General features: G+C 48.8%; 1 protein-coding gene across 2 annotated transcripts; it reads left to right on the top strand.

The window, feature by feature from the left end:
* Positions 1–10,947: 10,947 nt before the first annotated feature.
* On the top strand, positions 10,948–16,065 carry FZD5 (frizzled class receptor 5). 2 transcript variants are annotated; one of them, XM_084779294.1, is made up of 2 exons: positions 10,948–11,454; positions 11,848–16,065. In XM_084779294.1, exon 2 carries the CDS (start codon positions 12,093–12,095, stop codon positions 13,848–13,850), a length of 1,758 nt encoding a protein of 585 aa, XP_084635420.1. In that variant the 5' UTR covers positions 10,948–11,454; positions 11,848–12,092; the 3' UTR covers positions 13,851–16,065. The 2 variants fall into 2 exon arrangements, with proteins under 2 accessions (XP_084635420.1, XP_084635419.1); XM_084779293.1 differs by having other exon boundaries at positions 10,948–11,562.
* The last annotated feature ends 856 nt before the right edge of the window (positions 16,066–16,921 follow it).

Genomic DNA, 16,921 nt, shown 5'->3' with positions numbered 1-16,921 from the left:
TCAGTTGATCACCAACTGGGCCAGGTAAAAAGGAAGGAAAAAAAAAAAAAGGTCTCTGGACCATCTAAGACTTCATAGGAAGGCAGATTTGGGGTATTCCAATTACCACCACTGCGTGCGACAAAGCGCTCCAGGACAGTAGCGTAAAACAACATGCATTTAATTACACCCAGACATGGGAGTGGGGGGGGGAGGGGGCTCAGGGATTTGAAGAAGGTAGAGCAATGACTCTGATCTGAGCTACACAAGATCTGAAGCCACTACTGGGAAGATGTAACCGGCTGGGGTGATTTCAAACAGACACTGGAGTCTTCTGGCAGCTCCTTGACCCATGTTGCCAGACACGTGACCTGTGATGGCCACAAGTTTGTCAACTCATCTTCTACGGTCAGCTGCAGCGCCTACATTGGCTTCCTTGAGGGAGCAGGAGGAAAGCTTCTAACAGGAGCATTTTCTCTCATTCTTTCTCTCTCTTCCCTCCTTCTCTCCCTCCCTTCATCATTTCAAGAAAAGTGTTCTATGAGAACCAGGTAGAAGCCACATGGTTCATTTATGAACTGTCTGTGGAAATCCTACTATATCACTTCCAAACACATTCTAGTGGCAGAAGTCACACACACACACACACACACACACACACACACACACACACACACACACACGCCCCCACCCACCCCCCACATATACCAGGATGGTGGCAGAAGTGACCTGGGCCTCCCCCCTTTCTTCCTACCTGTGGAACGGCAATATTATAATGTAGAAGACCAAGAGGGACTGTGGATTTTTTACACGATCTTTGCAAAATATAACCTGCTAGGGAAGGTGCTGGGGATATGAGTTTCCCTAAGAACGTTATAATCCAGCAGAGGAAAATGCAAAAGAAAAAAGAAAAAAATGAGCCAATAATTTCACTTTACTATGAAACAAATCATGGGGTGCTTATGTGAGCAAACCCTCTGCATACTTCCAGGACTCAGGAAGGAACCAGGGTGCTTTCTGCCGCTGAGATGAATATCTGGGCCCAAGGGTTTAAAGGACGAAAGATGTGTTCCCCATAATTTCAGAGACCACGGTCGATGGCCAGTTGACTGAGCTGTTTCTGGGGTGTGGGAGACAAAGCATCATCCTCATGCAAGGGTGTGGCCGAGCAGTGTCACTCAGTTTAGGGCTGCTACAAAACAGAGGGCGTGGCACAGAGATGAACTGAGGGAAGGAGCCGGAGAGAATGCTCCTGCTAGCAGGTTCCCCTTCTGTGTTATCCCCTTCGGAGTCTCAGTTTTGTCCTAATGCCAGCCATATTGAATACTGGCCTTCCCCTTAGATCATCCTTTCTAGCGATGTCCTCCCAGGAAGGCTACACCTATGCTTTATTTGTCTCCCGGGTGTGTCTCAGTGCAATCAAGAGTAACCATCACACACAGGATCCATTCCTCTCCTGCCTCCTTTTAAAAAGGCAATTATAATTTATTCATCTATTTTCTTTTCCAGCTAGTCTGGAATTCGCATTCACCTGCCTGGGTCCCTTGCCTGACAAGTACCAAGAATATAGCAGGTGCCCAGCAAATATTGGTTGGCAGATTCAAGGAGTAAAATGTTTTTTTACAGAGTGGTGGTGGAACGGCTGTGTGGCCCCCCCAGGCAGCAACAACTCAGCTTGGCAGAAATGATGTTTAAGTAAGTGCAGTCTTTGGAAGGGTGGGTAGCAGTTTTTGCTGGTTTAAAAGAAGAATAAATTGCCGGGCCTGGTCTTTAATCCCAGCACTTGGGAGGCAGAGGCACGTGGATCTCTGAGTTCGAGGCCAGCCTGGTCTACAAAGCGAGTCCAGGACAGTCAAGGCTACAGAGAAACTCTGTGTGTGTGTGTGTGTGTGTGTGTGAGAGAGAGAGAGAGAGAGAGAGAGAGAGAGACAGAGAGAGAGAGACAGAGAGAGAGACAGAGAGAGAGAGAGAGACAGAGAGAGAGAGAGACAGAGAGAGAGAGAGACAGAGACAGAGACAGACAGAGACAGAGGTGAGGGGAGAGAGGGAGAAAGACAGAGACAGAGAGAGACAGAAAGAGAAAATAAATTGAGGTTGCGAAGTCTCCTCCTCCAAAGACTTCCACTAGGCAAGGGTAAGTGGGTAGACTGTGCAGAGCTGCTGGGATGCTCTGGGTTGCAAGTGGCTGAAAATATGGCTCTACAAGATTATAGCATCCAACAAGAGGTCCTGAGCCAGGCAACCTCAAGTCATCCCTCCTCAGTGTGCCAGCTTAGCTCACTGTGTGTGTGCAGGTGAGCGTGGAAGCCAAAGGTTGACGCGGGCTGTCCTTCTCTATCGATTTCCACTTCAGTTGCTCTATCTTATTTATGGAGACAGGATCTCTTTTTGAACTGCAGCTCAACCAGCCGGCTAGCAAGCCGCTGAATCTGCCTGACTCCACTTCCCCAGTCTTGGACTATAGGTATATGATGTCATACACAGCCTTTCTACGAGTGTTCTGAGAATCTGAACTCATGTCCTCCACGTGCTGTGCACCAAGCACTTTCCCCACTGAGCCATATCTCCATCAGCTTAGTTCTTCCATGGCTGTGTGTATATTCACAGGAAGCGCACGCCTGCACTTGCACGTGTCTCCTGTAGACAAATCACTGTCCATGAGAGGGACAACTGTTTTTCCTTCTGGGTAAAACCTTTACCAGGAGCCCCTTCAAGACTTACTTCCCATTCCTCCTCTCCCTTCTTGGCCCAGAGGGCGGCTCTTGCACATGCGTAATTCTAATCTTCATAAGGAGGAAAGCAACGTGGTTAAGTGGACCAATTATGTGTTTGCAACACTAAGCCTGGAGAAATGTTAGGTCCTACTTCTGTTTTGGTGCTTGTTCCCTCCTAAGTTCATGTGGAATATTCTATACTACTAAGAATGGGATGTTTAAGAGGCAATAAGATATTAGCGCATCCCTGGTGCCTTCTTGTGGTGGGCAGAACACTGTAAAAATAATAAATAAATCTTTAAAAAAATAACTAACTAAATAAATCTATCTTTAGAAACACCCAGAGTGTTTTCTTTTCCTTGTACTAAACCCTGATAAATTATCCAACTCACATTCAGTCAAGTCTGGGTCTTCTCTGCACCATCAGCTTGGCCAAGTGCCCCCTATAAACTCCCACGATGTCCTGCTTTGTCAGACAATGCTTTTCTATCTCTGTGTTCTAGGCAGCAAGTGCTGGGTTCACAGGAGGAGTCATTACTCTTGGGTTGTTTTTTTGTTTGTTTGGGTTTTTTTTGTTGTTGTTGTTCTTGGGTGCTAGGTTGGGAATCTTGAACCTTGTGTCAGAATCATATGTAATGTCAAGATTTAGGTTCTGATCACTCATAAAAAAGAAAGTAAAAACCAGAGGATGGAGAAATATGGAGCGAAGAGATGTCTTCTGGTCATTTGCACACATGAACTCACTGCAGCTGTGGTTATCTACACAACACCTGCACGAGATCAGGCCCATCAGCATTTTGTCATGGGGGCGATGAGGCTGTGAGAGAGGACACTGAGGTGTGCAACATCATCCGTGAAGCTTATTCATGTATGAAGCTGTCAGTTAAAAAGATTTAAAGTAACATGTTCTGAAATATAGACTAAGGAACAGTCTACCTCAGGCCTAGTCTGCTAAACTCAAACAAGTTCTGGATGAGTCCAGAGTTCTTACAGAAGAACTGAAGGGACTCCACAGAACAAAGGAAATCAATAAGTGTGAGCTTTACCACTTGATGGTTCTGTGGCTCAGGTTTTCTTGACCAGTCATGGCCAGGCCCACAGCCAGGCTTGCACTTGATGGGCATGTAACCTTCAGGGTCATGGAATCCAAACAGGAAGATGTGCAGCCCGTCTTCAAGTTACAGAGCCCATCTGAACCACAGTCTTCTCTCTATGAAATGGGATAATAATAACCAATCTTCCAGGACTCTTTGGGGAAAAGAAAGTACATATGTAAAATGTTAGCATGATACATATGTGGGAAGCCGGAGATTCTCACTCAAATTGGAGTTGCCACTGGTCCTGGATTTTACCAGAGTGCTATTGAGTCACCTGATCCCCTTAGCCCATGCAGACTCACATGTAAGTAAGCCTAGAAGCATCTATTCCTTGCTTTGATTGTTCCGTTTATATACACTAATGTGTATAAAATAGTCTTTTGCCGAAGGCCCATGGGGTTCCAGTTTGAGGCAGAAGCAAAACTATTTTTTCCAGTGGTTCTTAGCCCTAGATAAAAATGAGAATCACCTGGAGAATTGAAAAAAAAATCAACAAGCAACAGAAATGAGCAAACAAAAGAAACCTGAAAACAGTATTTACGGCCGTCGACCAGAAATCCCATTCCACACGGCCCAAGGTTGAGAGGGTTCTTAAAGGTCCCTGGGTGGGTGTAACAGGCAGCCAAGAGCTGCGGATCAATGTGGGAAAGCCTGCTTCTCCATGACCTCGGGGAGAAAAGGAAAGCTGCTTTTCCCTTTCTATAATCTTTGCTGTGGTGGTGTAGGAGGGGAGAAGACTAAAGATTAGAGTGAGATTCCTCAGCTTGTATGTGCAGAAGACATTTTCATTATCAACCCAGGAAAATGGCTCACGCATTTCCTCTGGTTGCTGTCTTGGTTTCCTGATTGGAAAGCGGCCACTACGATGGGAAGAGGATTGAACAAAGATGCCGTGGACACAGGCGGAGCTTTCCTGGAGATACCGTGAGAGTCAGGTTGACCGTGGAGCGCTTGCTCGTGCCAGCACCTGTGCACACAGGTGATTGAGGATGCCAGCTGTACGCCCTTTGGCCAGGGCAAGTGACAAGCCCTGCTTTGGCATTCGAGTTAGTACTAAGTGCCAAAGATAACTGGTGACAGCTGGAGTGTGCCCAGGAATAAAGTACAAACACCCCCAGAAAACTGGGGACCAGGAACGTGGAGGGCACCTTAGAAAAAGTAACCACCATGAAGATCTGTGTAGACGCTTCAGGCACTAAACCCGGTTTCCTTCCCTTTTACCCTACAAATTCAATGAACTTCTGATGCCAACTCTGTTAGGTAAATATTTCGAACTCTCCCCTACAGATGTGAAGGAGGGCCTGGAGCCGGCCAGTGGATTGCTCAAGCGTGCAAGGTGAGTAGGGCCAAAGCTCCTACTCATACTGTACTTGGCAAAGTAGCGTCAAGCTCATGTGGTAAGCTCACCTCAGCTGCCACCCATTCATTTAGTCTGCAAGGCTGTGGAGTAGACTGTTGAAAGTGTGTATATTTAGCATACCGTTACCCACCCCACCCTCCAGTTATCAATATATTAAGTAGTACTCAGAGAGCCTGGCATGGGTCTGCTACCTCAATGTTCAAGAGACAGACATAGGAAGATCCTTTTGAGTTCAAGGTTAGAATTCTTTTTTTTTTTTTCTCTATGTAGCCTTGGCTGTGCTGGACTCACTTTGTAGACCAGGCTGGCCTCAAACTCACAACAATCTGCCTCCTCTGCCTCCCCAGTGCTGGGATTAAAGGCATGTGCCACCATGCCAGACACTCAAGGTTAGATTTTATAGTGAAACCCTGCCTCATAAACAAATAAATAGCCCCAAAAGTAAATAAATAGTATACAAAGGCTGCCTGTTCACTTTACAAAGGATGCATTTGTAAAGGAACATAAAGATACTATGATTAAAAATCCATAACTACTCCCCTGTGATAAAATATGGAAGTAATACTTTTTAAACTAATGGAATGCTACACATTAAAAAATGAGGTAAGTACCATTACCTTTCAAATTTTCAACAAATAAACATATTTTGAACAATAATTTAAGTTGAATTTTATGAATTCGACTCTCCACAAATATATATAAAATAGCACGTATCAGAAGTGTAATGTTTGGGAAAAAAAAAAAGAACTGTGATGTTTGTTTAAGTGGCTTTATGGAGGGACAGGTGAGGAAAGTAATAGATGACAGTTGGTAGAGTTCCAAGTGCTTAAACATTTTATCTTTGGTAGCTGGAGGTGCCACACGCCTTTAATCCCAGCACTTGGGAGGCAGAGGCAGGTGGATCACAGTGAGTTTGAGGCCAGCCTGGTCTACAAAGTGAATCTAGGACAGCCAGGGCTACAAAGGGCAACCCTGTCTTGAAAAACCAAAAACAAACAAAACAAAAAACCAACAAATTTTACCTTTGGAGCTAGGTATGGTGACACGCACCTTTAATCCCAGCACTTCAGAGTCAGGTAGATCTCTGTGATTTTGAGGTCAGCCTCAAAGTGAGTTCCAGGCCAGCCAGGGCTATACAGGTGGAACTCTGTCTTGAAAAACAAAACAGTAAAAATGAAAATGTAAAAAGTTTCCTCTTTGGACTTATGAGATGGCTCAGCAAGCAAAAGAGCTTGCACTGCAAACACAGTACCCCTAGCTTGATTCTGGGAACCCAGGGCGCAAGGAGAGCCGAGTGCCATACAAGCACCATGGCATTCTTACCCCAGGACACACACACACAGTACTAACAACAAGCAAAATGAAATGTGAAATGTTTGTATGAGCTGGTAGAGCATTTCTCAGAGATAGAGAATGTGCCTGGAATGTGCAAGAGCCTGGGTTCAATCCCCAGCACATATACACAACGGGATCTTTAAAACAAAAATGTGTTCTAGTTCTTTGTAGAATAAATTGAAACTCAGAAGAAAAATTTGCATTTTCAAAGTTATTTTTATTTTTTAAAGATTTATTTATTACATATTACATATACAGTGTGCAGCCTGCATGTATGCCTGCACACCAGAAGAGGACACCATTATAGATGGTTGTGAGCCACCATGTGGTTGCTGGGAATTGAACGTAGGTCCTCTGGAAGAGCAGCCAGTGCGCTTAACTTCTGAGCCATCTCTCCAGCCCCAAAGTGATTTTTAAAATTAACTTTTATTTATTGTTTTAAATTGAACCATGTATGTCTTGTGTGAACATGTTTGTGTGTGGGGTTTTATTATACTCGTGTGTGCATGCTCATTTGGAGCAGAGGCCAGTGTTGAGTGTCACCCTCTGTTGCTCTCCACTGTCCTTTTAAGGCAGGGTCTCTTACAGAAACTAGAGCTCACTGCTATGATAGGCTGGCAGGCCAACAAGTTTAAGGGATCCTTGGCCCTGGCATTCCTGGCATTCTCCACTCCCAGCTTTTAGTGGGTGGTTTTGTTTGTTTGTTGGTTTTGGTTTTGGTTTTTCAAGACAGGGTTTCTCTGTGTAGCCTTGGTTGGTCTGGACTCTCTTTGTAGACCAGGCTGGCCTCGAACTCACAGAGATCCGCCTACCCTTGCCTCTCTTTGCGGGTGTTGGAAATCTGAACTCAAGTCCTTATACTCACTCCCAGGGCAGGTACTTTCTGACTGAACCATCTCTCTAGGCCCTAAAGTGCTGCTTTAAATTGATAAATACATATTTTATATATTTATGACTACAACATGATATTTGGACATATCTATATCTTCGTTAATGGCTAAATCAAGCTATTTTAGCATATGTAACACATGCTCATTTTTTTTTAAAGACAAAGTTTCATATAGGCCAGGTTGGCCTCCAACCTTGATAGCAGGCAAGGACAGATAACCTTGAACTTCTTCCTGGCTTCAGCTCTGAGTACTAGGATTATAGGCATAAGCACCACGCCTACTTGTAGGTGTTATTGGGCATAGAGCCTAGGTCCTTTGTGTTTGCTAGGTAACCAAATTGAGTTATATATCCAGCCCACATACTTCTCTCTCTCTCTCTCTCTCTCTCTCTCTCTCTCTCTCTCTCTCTCTCTCTCCCTCTCCCTCTCTCTCTGTATGCATGTTAACTTTTTTAAAAAAAGATTTATTTATTTATTATGTATCCAGGGTTCTGTCTACACATACACCTTCACAGCAGAAGAGGGCACCAGATTTCATTCTAGACAGTTATGAGCCACCATGTGGTTGCTGGGAATTGAACTCAGGATCTTTGGAAGAACAGCCAGTGCTCTTAACCTCTGAGCCATCTCTCCAGCCCGTGTGTGTTAACTTTAAGTATCTATTCTTAGCAATTTATAATTGTATCACATTGCTATTAGCTGTAATAATCATGATGTATAAAAATATTGATTTCTACCCTTTGTGTGGCCTAACTACACCCAATACACCCAATGAATCGTTATGGTGCCAGTTTCTTTATCTGATTATTCCAAGCATTAAAGGAGGCAAAATATTTATTTATTTAGCAACCTTCCTAAGGTATGTTAAATACTCAGCATATCAAAAAAAAAAAAAAACTATTTCTTTTAGATGTATTTATTTATTTTTTAGACTTATTTATTTTTAAGTGAATGAGTTTCTGCCTGCATGTCTGCATGCACACCACGTGCATGCCTGGTGCCCATGAGGCCTTAAGAGGGCATCAGCTCTCCTGGAACTGGAGCTACAGACAGATGTGAGCCACCATGTGGGTGCTGGGAACTGAACCCAGGTCCTCTGCACGAGCAGACAGTGCTCTTAACTGCTGAGCCATTGTTCCAGCCCCATTCAGCATATTTAAAAATAATCTTTGAAATAATATATGGGGAAGAGGCAAAATTAAAATAATACAAAAAGCCATCCCTGTTTATTTTGTCAGTTTGCTTCTATTTTGAGACACAGAATGCCAGGGTAGCCCAGGTTGTCCTCAAATCGCACATCCTCCTGCTGTACCTCCAGAGTGCTGGGTTTAAAGGTCACGCGCAGCTAATGTTTCCTTCTATCACTACTGTTATTATTTGGCATCTCCAAGCAAAAGTCAGATTTTGTTGTTGTTGTTGTTGTTGTTGATTAAGAGAGGTTAAAGGGCTGGAGAGATGGCCTAGCAGTTAAGAGCACTGACTGCTCTCGCAGAGAGGACCTGCACATAAAATAATAGCAAATAAAATTAAAAAGAAAAAAAAATAGAGGTTCAAGTGGGAGCAGTGGTGCAGAGAGGGAGGTGGGGAGGAGGAGGAAGAGAAGAAAAACAGAGAAAGAGGTAGAAGGGAGGAAAGGAGAGAGAGAGAGAGAGAGAGAGAGAGAGAGAGAGTGAGAGAGAGAGAGAGAGAGAGAGAGAGAGAGAGAGAGAGAGAGAGAGAAGCAGATAATAATGCTCTAGTCAGAACCAAGTGAAACAACACAAGTATTCTGGCTAAATTCCAGTGTGAGTGGTTTACATTCTCCAACTTCAAAATAATTTTTATTATTAGCCAACACTTGTTCATCGCAGCATCATACACAGCACATAAAGGGTAGCAGGCCTCCCTTGGCATGTTGGCAGGCTGTACATACTTTCCACTGGGGGTTCCTTCCTTTTCTGACTGGTGTGCTATAGTTTTTCACCCTCTACTAATTCTAAGCCTAGGATGCTTGTAGACCCCGAGGGCCAAGCAGCTACTAAGAACAAAAGAGATTAAATATGAATACTTTATAGAATTCCAGGGAACGGAGCGAAGCACATTTTAAACATGTATTAATAGCTGTGATGTCTGCGAAGAGATGGTTTATTCCTTTTTTAAACTTTGCGGCTGAGATTGAAATACAAAGTTTCATTAGCTTCCACACAGCCTTGTTGATAAACCCAAGATGGCTTTTCAGCCTGTACAAATGCCAAAGAAGACAAACACCCAACCCATCTCAGCCACTGAGGTCAGCTCAGAGTTCTTCAAGGATCCCTCAGCCTCACCCTATTCCACATTTTCCCCCCCAGCGGAAGGAAGGAGTGACGGAGCAGTATACAGTTTAAAGCCTCTTCATAACCATGTGAATGAATTTCAAGCACGCTAAACACCCCAGTCTCCCAACTTAATTAGAACACGTAGAAAAGAGGCATTTGTGGGATATTTAAAACTTGCCGTATACTAACCCATCAGGAGAGCGCCACTGTGTGTCCCTGAGCTGACCGCGCGCAGCAAGTCTTCTTGGTGGGGGGGGCCCGGCTGCCCCAGGGCGCCCCCCTTATCCGGTCCCAACCTCACCAGAATGCCCAGCAGCCAGCCCGGGCGGGGGGGGGGGGGACACAGCACCTTGAGAGTTCTCCTCTGTGGGAGACTTAGGACCTGCCAGGGTCGATTGCTAAGGACTAACATCTCTAAACACTTCCAAAATTGGAAAGAAATGTATTTCTCTTTTTACAATGGTAAGATGTTGTTGCGTGTACTAAAGGGCAAAGCCTGGGAAATATCGATCTTGCCGGGAGAGGGGAGAGTGGTAAAGATTGTGAACTCTGCTGCCCAACTTCAGATTTCAGGTTTGCCACCAGAGCGCCTACTGTGTATCAGGATCTGGTACCAGGAGGGGCACAAGTTTGTAAAAGTCTCTGCTGCTGTCTTGCTAGCTCAGCTGTGCAGGTCAAGTTCTGAGGCGGTCTGGTCTCAGAATCCTACGGTATCCAGATCGCGTATCAAGGTGTAAACGATTAACTCACACGAGGTTGCTCATTAAGTACTAGCGCGTCTCTCACCCAGCACCAAGCAGCTCAGAAGGGAAACAGGTGGCACAACTGAAATTGACCTCTGGGTTCCCTTTAAACAAGCGCGGGACCTCGATAAGGACACTTAGCTAGAGATGGGTGGTCTGGTGTAAGCCCTGGAAACAGGCGTTCAACAGCCAGAACCCTTCAGGAAAGTGAGTGCGAGACCGGTGGACAACCTCAGAGAGAACTCTAGAAGGACTTGGGGCCAGCTTTCCCGCCCGGGTTCTCTAGGAAGCCTGATTAGCATTGACCCCGCCCTCGTCACTTCCCGGCCCACGATTGGTCGACGCTCTTCCGCTGCCCGCTCCGGGCGGGGCCGCGGGGCGCTCGGGGAGAGGTCGGGGCGAAGGGGCGGTGGGCGGGGACGTGGGGAGCGCGCGGTGGGGCGGCCCAGCTCCGGGCAGGGCGGGAGGGGGCGGGCCCGGGGCGGGGCCTCCTGGCGGGCATTAGAGGCAGGTGACCCGGGCGGGGCGGGAGAAGGCAGTCCGCCTGCGGCCGGGACTCTGCCGCTGCCGTCGTGCACCGCTCGGGCTCACTGGAGGTGGGCGAAGAGTACGAGAGCTCGGGGGAGGAGCCGAGCGGGGCGCGTCCGGAGAGCGCCGCCACCGCCCCCCGGAGTCGGCTGGAGCGCGGAGCCCTCTGCAGGGGAGGAGGCGAGCGGCTGGCGGGACGCGGCGGCGGGCGCGGACCATGCAGTCCCGGCCCGGCCAGCGCCGCCTGCTCGCTGTGCTGTGAGGTGGCGGGGTCCCCTCCGGCCGCCGCACCCCTCCGCCTTCCAACCCAAGTGCTGCTTCGAGCTCTTGCCCTTCGTCCCGGCCCCGGGACACTGGTGGAAGGCACGGCCTGTCCCTGCCCTGCTCTGCGGGAGTCATGCAGAGGGCTCCGAAGGAAGGGAAGGCGACTCACCCGCCCGCGCCGACCGTGGTCGAGGGGCACCCAGCTCTATGAAACGTCTCCCACCTGCTGCCATGTGTCGCCGCCACAGGTACCTAGCTTGTCGTTAAACTTTCCCAGATCTGGCCTGATTCGGAGTCGCTGGACGGAGGAGCCCGGCTAGCTGCAGACAATCTGCCGCCCAGCGGGATCCTCAGAGGTGAGAGCCCGCGTCTTCCCCTAATCCCAGTTCTCCCAGTTCCTCTGTTCCTTTCTCGGGGACTGAGCTCTCTGGCCCCAGACACAGCCTGCAGGGCCGGGTTAGGAAAGGGAGGCGGGCGCGAGCAGTCGGGTGGGGGGAATCCGAAGTTTGGTTCCAGGAGGTGGAGGGGAGGAAAGGAGTTAAACTAGAGAGTGGAGCCCGCTTACGGAGACCGAGTAGTTGACGCTCCTCTAAGAGGGGTGGTTGTGATTTTTCTTCTTTCCCCTATCTTCTCTTTTTAAGACTTATGTCCTTGGAATCCGAGCCCTAACCGTCTCTCCAGTCCTATCTGGCGTGGAGCTGAGCGCTGCCGGCGGAGGCAGCGCCTTCCCGAAACAGTTTCTCTTCGGACGGATTTCTTTAAGAGAAAAAGAAACCAACAGGTAGCCAGTCCAGGCGTCACACTCTGGAGAGGAAAGCCCCGGCTGTGGATTCGTCGGTCCGCAGAGACCCGGGCAGCGGGAGGCCAAGGGAAGAAAGGGGGGGAGATGGCTCGGCCTGACCCGTCCGGGCCGCCTTCGATGCTGCTGTTGCTGCTAGCGCAGCTGGTGGGCCGGGCAGCAGCCGCCTCCAAGGCTCCGGTGTGCCAGGAAATCACGGTGCCCATGTGCCGCGGCATCGGCTACAACCTGACGCACATGCCCAACCAGTTCAACCACGACACGCAGGACGAGGCAGGCCTGGAGGTGCACCAATTCTGGCCCCTGGTAGAGATCCACTGCTCCCCGGACCTGCGCTTCTTCCTGTGCTCCATGTACACACCCATCTGCTTGCCGGACTACCACAAGCCGTTGCCACCGTGCCGCTCCGTGTGCGAGCGCGCCAAGGCCGGCTGCTCTCCGCTCATGCGCCAGTACGGCTTCGCCTGGCCCGAGCGCATGAGCTGCGACCGCCTCCCCGTGCTGGGTGGCGACGCCGAGGTTCTGTGCATGGATTATAACCGAAGCGAAGCCACCACCGTGTCCCCCAAGTCCTTCCCGGCCAAACCCACACTCCCAGGTCCACCAGGGGCGCCAGCTTCCGGGGGCGAGTGCCCCTCGGGAGGCCCGTCTGTGTGCACGTGCCGGGATCCCTTCGTGCCCATCCTGAAGGAGACACACCCGCTCTACAACAAGGTGCGCACCGGCCAGGTGCCCAACTGTGCGGTGCCCTGCTACCAGCCGTCCTTCAGCCCGGACGAGCGCACGTTCGCCACCTTCTGGATTGGCCTGTGGTCTGTCCTGTGCTTCATCTCCACGTCCACCACCGTTGCCACCTTCCTCATTGACATGGAACGATTCCGCTACCCTGAGCGTCCCATCATCTTCCTGTCTGCGTGTTACCTGTGTGTGTCCCTGGGATTCTTGGTGCGCCTGGTCGTGGGCCATGCCAGCGTTGCCTGCAGCCGTGAGCATAGCCACATCCACTATGAGACTACTGGCCCCGCGCTGTGCACTGTTGTCTTCCTTCTAGTTTACTTCTTTGGCATGGCCAGCTCCATATGGTGGGTCATCTTGTCGCTCACCTGGTTCTTGGCTGCTGGCATGAAGTGGGGCAATGAAGCCATCGCAGGCTATGCCCAGTACTTTCACCTGGCTGCCTGGCTCATCCCCAGTGTCAAGTCCATTACGGCGCTGGCACTAAGCTCCGTGGATGGGGACCCAGTGGCTGGCATCTGCTATGTGGGCAACCAAAACCTGAACTCGCTGCGTGGCTTCGTCCTTGGCCCACTGGTGCTCTACCTGCTGGTGGGCACGCTCTTCCTTCTGGCAGGCTTCGTGTCGCTCTTCCGCATCCGGAGCGTCATCAAGCAAGGTGGCACCAAGACGGACAAGCTGGAGAAGCTCATGATCCGCATCGGGATCTTCACTCTGCTCTACACGGTGCCAGCCAGCATCGTGGTGGCCTGTTACCTGTATGAGCAGCACTACCGGGAAAGCTGGGAGGCGGCCCTCACCTGTGAGTGCCCGGGACCCGATGCTGGCCAGCCGCGTGCCAAGCCCGAGTACTGGGTGCTCATGCTCAAGTACTTCATGTGCCTGGTGGTGGGCATCACGTCGGGAGTCTGGATCTGGTCCGGCAAGACCCTGGAGTCTTGGCGGCGCTTCACCAGCCGCTGCTGCTGCAGCTCTCGGCGGGGCCACAAGAGCGGTGGCGCTCTGGCCGCAGGAGACTATGCGGAGGCCAGCGCCGCGCTCACCGGCAGGACCGGGCCGCCCGGCCCCGCCGCCGCATACCACAAGCAAGTGTCCCTGTCGCACGTATAGGAGGCCTGGAGACCCAGGGACAGTGCTGGGAGTTGAAGGAGGGGGGGGGGGGTTGTTTTGCTTGGTAGCTTTGTGAAGGTCACTTCCGTTTACCTTCTTGGTGCTGCTGCCTCCTCCCTGAGCAGCTTGGAGAGGAAAAGGGGGCGGTTTCAAGAGTGTGTCTGTGTCCAGTCTTCTACCTGGGAGCTCGGCTCGCCTACATTGTATCCTAGTTTGCATTTCTTACTGCCTTGTTTAGACGTACCCAGTTTTTAATTTATATGTATTTTAAAATTTAAATTTGTTGCATTTTGGCAACAAAATTTACCTTTGTTTTGGAGGCTTCTCAATCTTCAAGCTGGCGTTGTAATGAGGTTACCGTTGGTTCAGGTCTTTTTTTTTTTTTTTCTGGACTGTGTTGTCTAAACTAGGAAAATATATTTCCTATACGTGTGTCTTTTTTAAATTTAAAAAAATTTTTTATGTGAACAGTGAAAGGCTGCTGCGACTGGGAAGGTGTCGTGTGGTTTTTTTTTAAGCTAGTTTCTCCTTTATATTGCTTAAAATGTCCAAGATACTTAAAGGCTGGCGCTATCTGCTCGGTCTGTGTATACCGATAAGTCCATCCTGGGAGTAGGACATGTTGTGGCTAGGACCATCCCCGAGTGACATGGTTAGGACCATCCCCGAGTGACATGGTTAGGGGGCTAAAGATTTTGTGAGCCTCCTGAGCGTTACTCAGCAAGTGTTGGCTCTTTTCAGTCGTTCTCATTCCTAACAGAGTCTTGAGTTACGTTAGAGCTGGGCATAAACATTGGCCATAGTGAGAGCCTGAGGGATGGTGATTGGCAAAGGTGAGTTCTGAACTGGTGAGATGGTGAGGGTTGTTCCAGAGGAGGAGTGAGTGATTCTTAATAAGCTCCAGAAATCCCTTATTATTTAAACAAAACAGCACAACAGCAAAAACTTGTGCTACAAATTTCAGTAAAAGCGAACCCATTCCCTTCCTCTGGAAGTACTTAGGAGTCCTTGCTAAAGGAGGGGGGGGGGGGGCTCTTTTAGATTAAAGGACAAAAAAACGGATATGCTTCCAGTAATTAAAGTAAATTCCCATTGCTTCTTATCTGCTCCTCCCACCCCACCTCCTTTATCATGTTAAACAGTCTTTCTTGCTTTTCTTATTCCTCCTCCTGGAGAGCAGCGATTAGAAGCCACACCCACCCTCCAATGAAGACTTCCAACTGGGGGAGGGAGGCTGGTTACCTGGGAACAAACATCGGCTCAGGGGAGAGAAAACTAGCGTCCCTGAACCAGGGGCTGGCTTAAAGCCAGATACCTCCAAAGCAGAGTTTCTGAAAACAAACACGACTTATAACTCAGGCTTTGTCACAGGGGGCAGTGGAGAGAGCCTGTAGAGTGATGGACACCCCACTACCCGCCCCCTCCCCTCACCCCCAGTTTCTCTGCTATTAGAAAAGTCTGTTTGCTTTTCTAATCTGTTTAACCATTCATTCACTAAGAGCGTGGGGCCGTTACTGGGAAAGAAATGTCAGGGAGCCGGCTGGCAAGTCCCAGTGACCAAGACAGAATAGGGACTAGACCTAGGGAGCTAAAACATTTTTAAGCAATTGAAAGTCCACAAAACTTTTCCTAGAAAAACAGCTGGAGTCTAGGTATCCTGATTTTCATTTGCAGCACCTGGGGGTGGGGTAGGATGGGTGGAAGTTAAGCCTGAGTCAGCTTGACACCCCCCCTCCACCCCCAGTATTGAGTGGAGGATGCATAGTTGGAAATCTTAAATGCTCAAGGGCCAGAAGCTGTTCCTTCACTGCCTCGGCCTCATGATGCTTGAATCATAATGAAAATTTCAGTGGCTTCCACTAAACCCTGGTGCACATAGCTGCAGAACTCTCTGCCCGTCTTATTCTATTTATCCAGAAGCCTCTTCCGGGAACCTCAATAGGGAACCCTGTCTCAGCGCCACTACTGTTTTTCAAATGAGGCCCTTTTCTTATCACCTTGACCTCTCGGCTTCTTTAGCACGTCTTCCCCAGAAGTTGCTTGCGTTGGGAGTCAGCTGTGCCTAGTTCGGGTTGTTCCCTCGTCACAAAGAAAGTTGTGGCGGAATCTAGAAAAGATGGACAGTGCATCTTAAAAGTTGTGGGATAAAGTGGATGAAAGTGATTTAATTCATCTTTTAAAATATTCATCTTAGCAACATGCCAAAGGGGGGAGGGGACGACCCAATTAATACTCTTTGAAAAAGAAGAAATCTGAAACAGATGCGATGCCAAGGTGTGTGTGTGTGTGTGTGTGTGTGGCCTATGTATGGAGGAAATGCCTTTGGAAGAAGCTTCAGATGTCTCTCTGTTTCTGTTCTCATCTTTGCACTCCCCCTTTCTTCTCTCATACCCTAAGGGAGACAAAGAGAAAGCCCACCTGCTCCCCTGAAGCCAGCGTGAGTCTCCGGCAGGCCAGCCCTAGGGGAGCAGAGGAAGCTGCTTGTGCAGATGGTTACTCCCTCTTTTCCACCACACGTTTTCCCTCTACTTTGAATATCACTTGGGATAACAAGAAAGGAAAGGAAAGGCTGTGAGGTAGTTGAGCCACTTCTGTGCTGCCAGCTTTTGTAGCTGGGGGAGGCCTTGGGTCCCCTTTGAGTTCTAGGGTACATGTCTTTGGCCACCCCATCACGTCTTTGAGCACTGTCATGCTTCACAGCTTAGAGGATGAAGATGTAGAGAGTCTAAAGAGAGAAATGGGACCTCAGTAACTCTGATGGCCAAATATCAAGAAGGTTTTTTAATTTTTAATTTAATTTAATTTTATATTATTTTTCTTGCCTCACATTTTGGAGTTGTCTAAATTGGACGAGAATCAATTTTCTTGGTGCCTTATTGGTTTATTCTCGCAACCCTTTTGTCATAGCATCATGTGACTATTACCGGTGACGAGGGCCTGTGTGTGTATGCCTTGTGTGTAATTGTGCACATGTACAAGCTTAAATAAAGTGCCGGATGGCACTGGTTCTAAGTTGGTATTCATTAGGCTGTTCCCTCCTGGGCCAAGGGCAGCACTAATCTTGACACCGG

The sequence above is a fragment of the Acomys minous genome, assembly GCF_964271855.1.
Source record: "Acomys minous genome assembly, chromosome: 4".
In the NCBI taxonomy this organism is placed as follows: domain Eukaryota; kingdom Metazoa; phylum Chordata; class Mammalia; order Rodentia; family Muridae; genus Acomys; species Acomys minous.
Note: the sequence above shows the minus strand (reverse complement) of the source record. Positions and strands in the feature narration are given on the sequence as shown.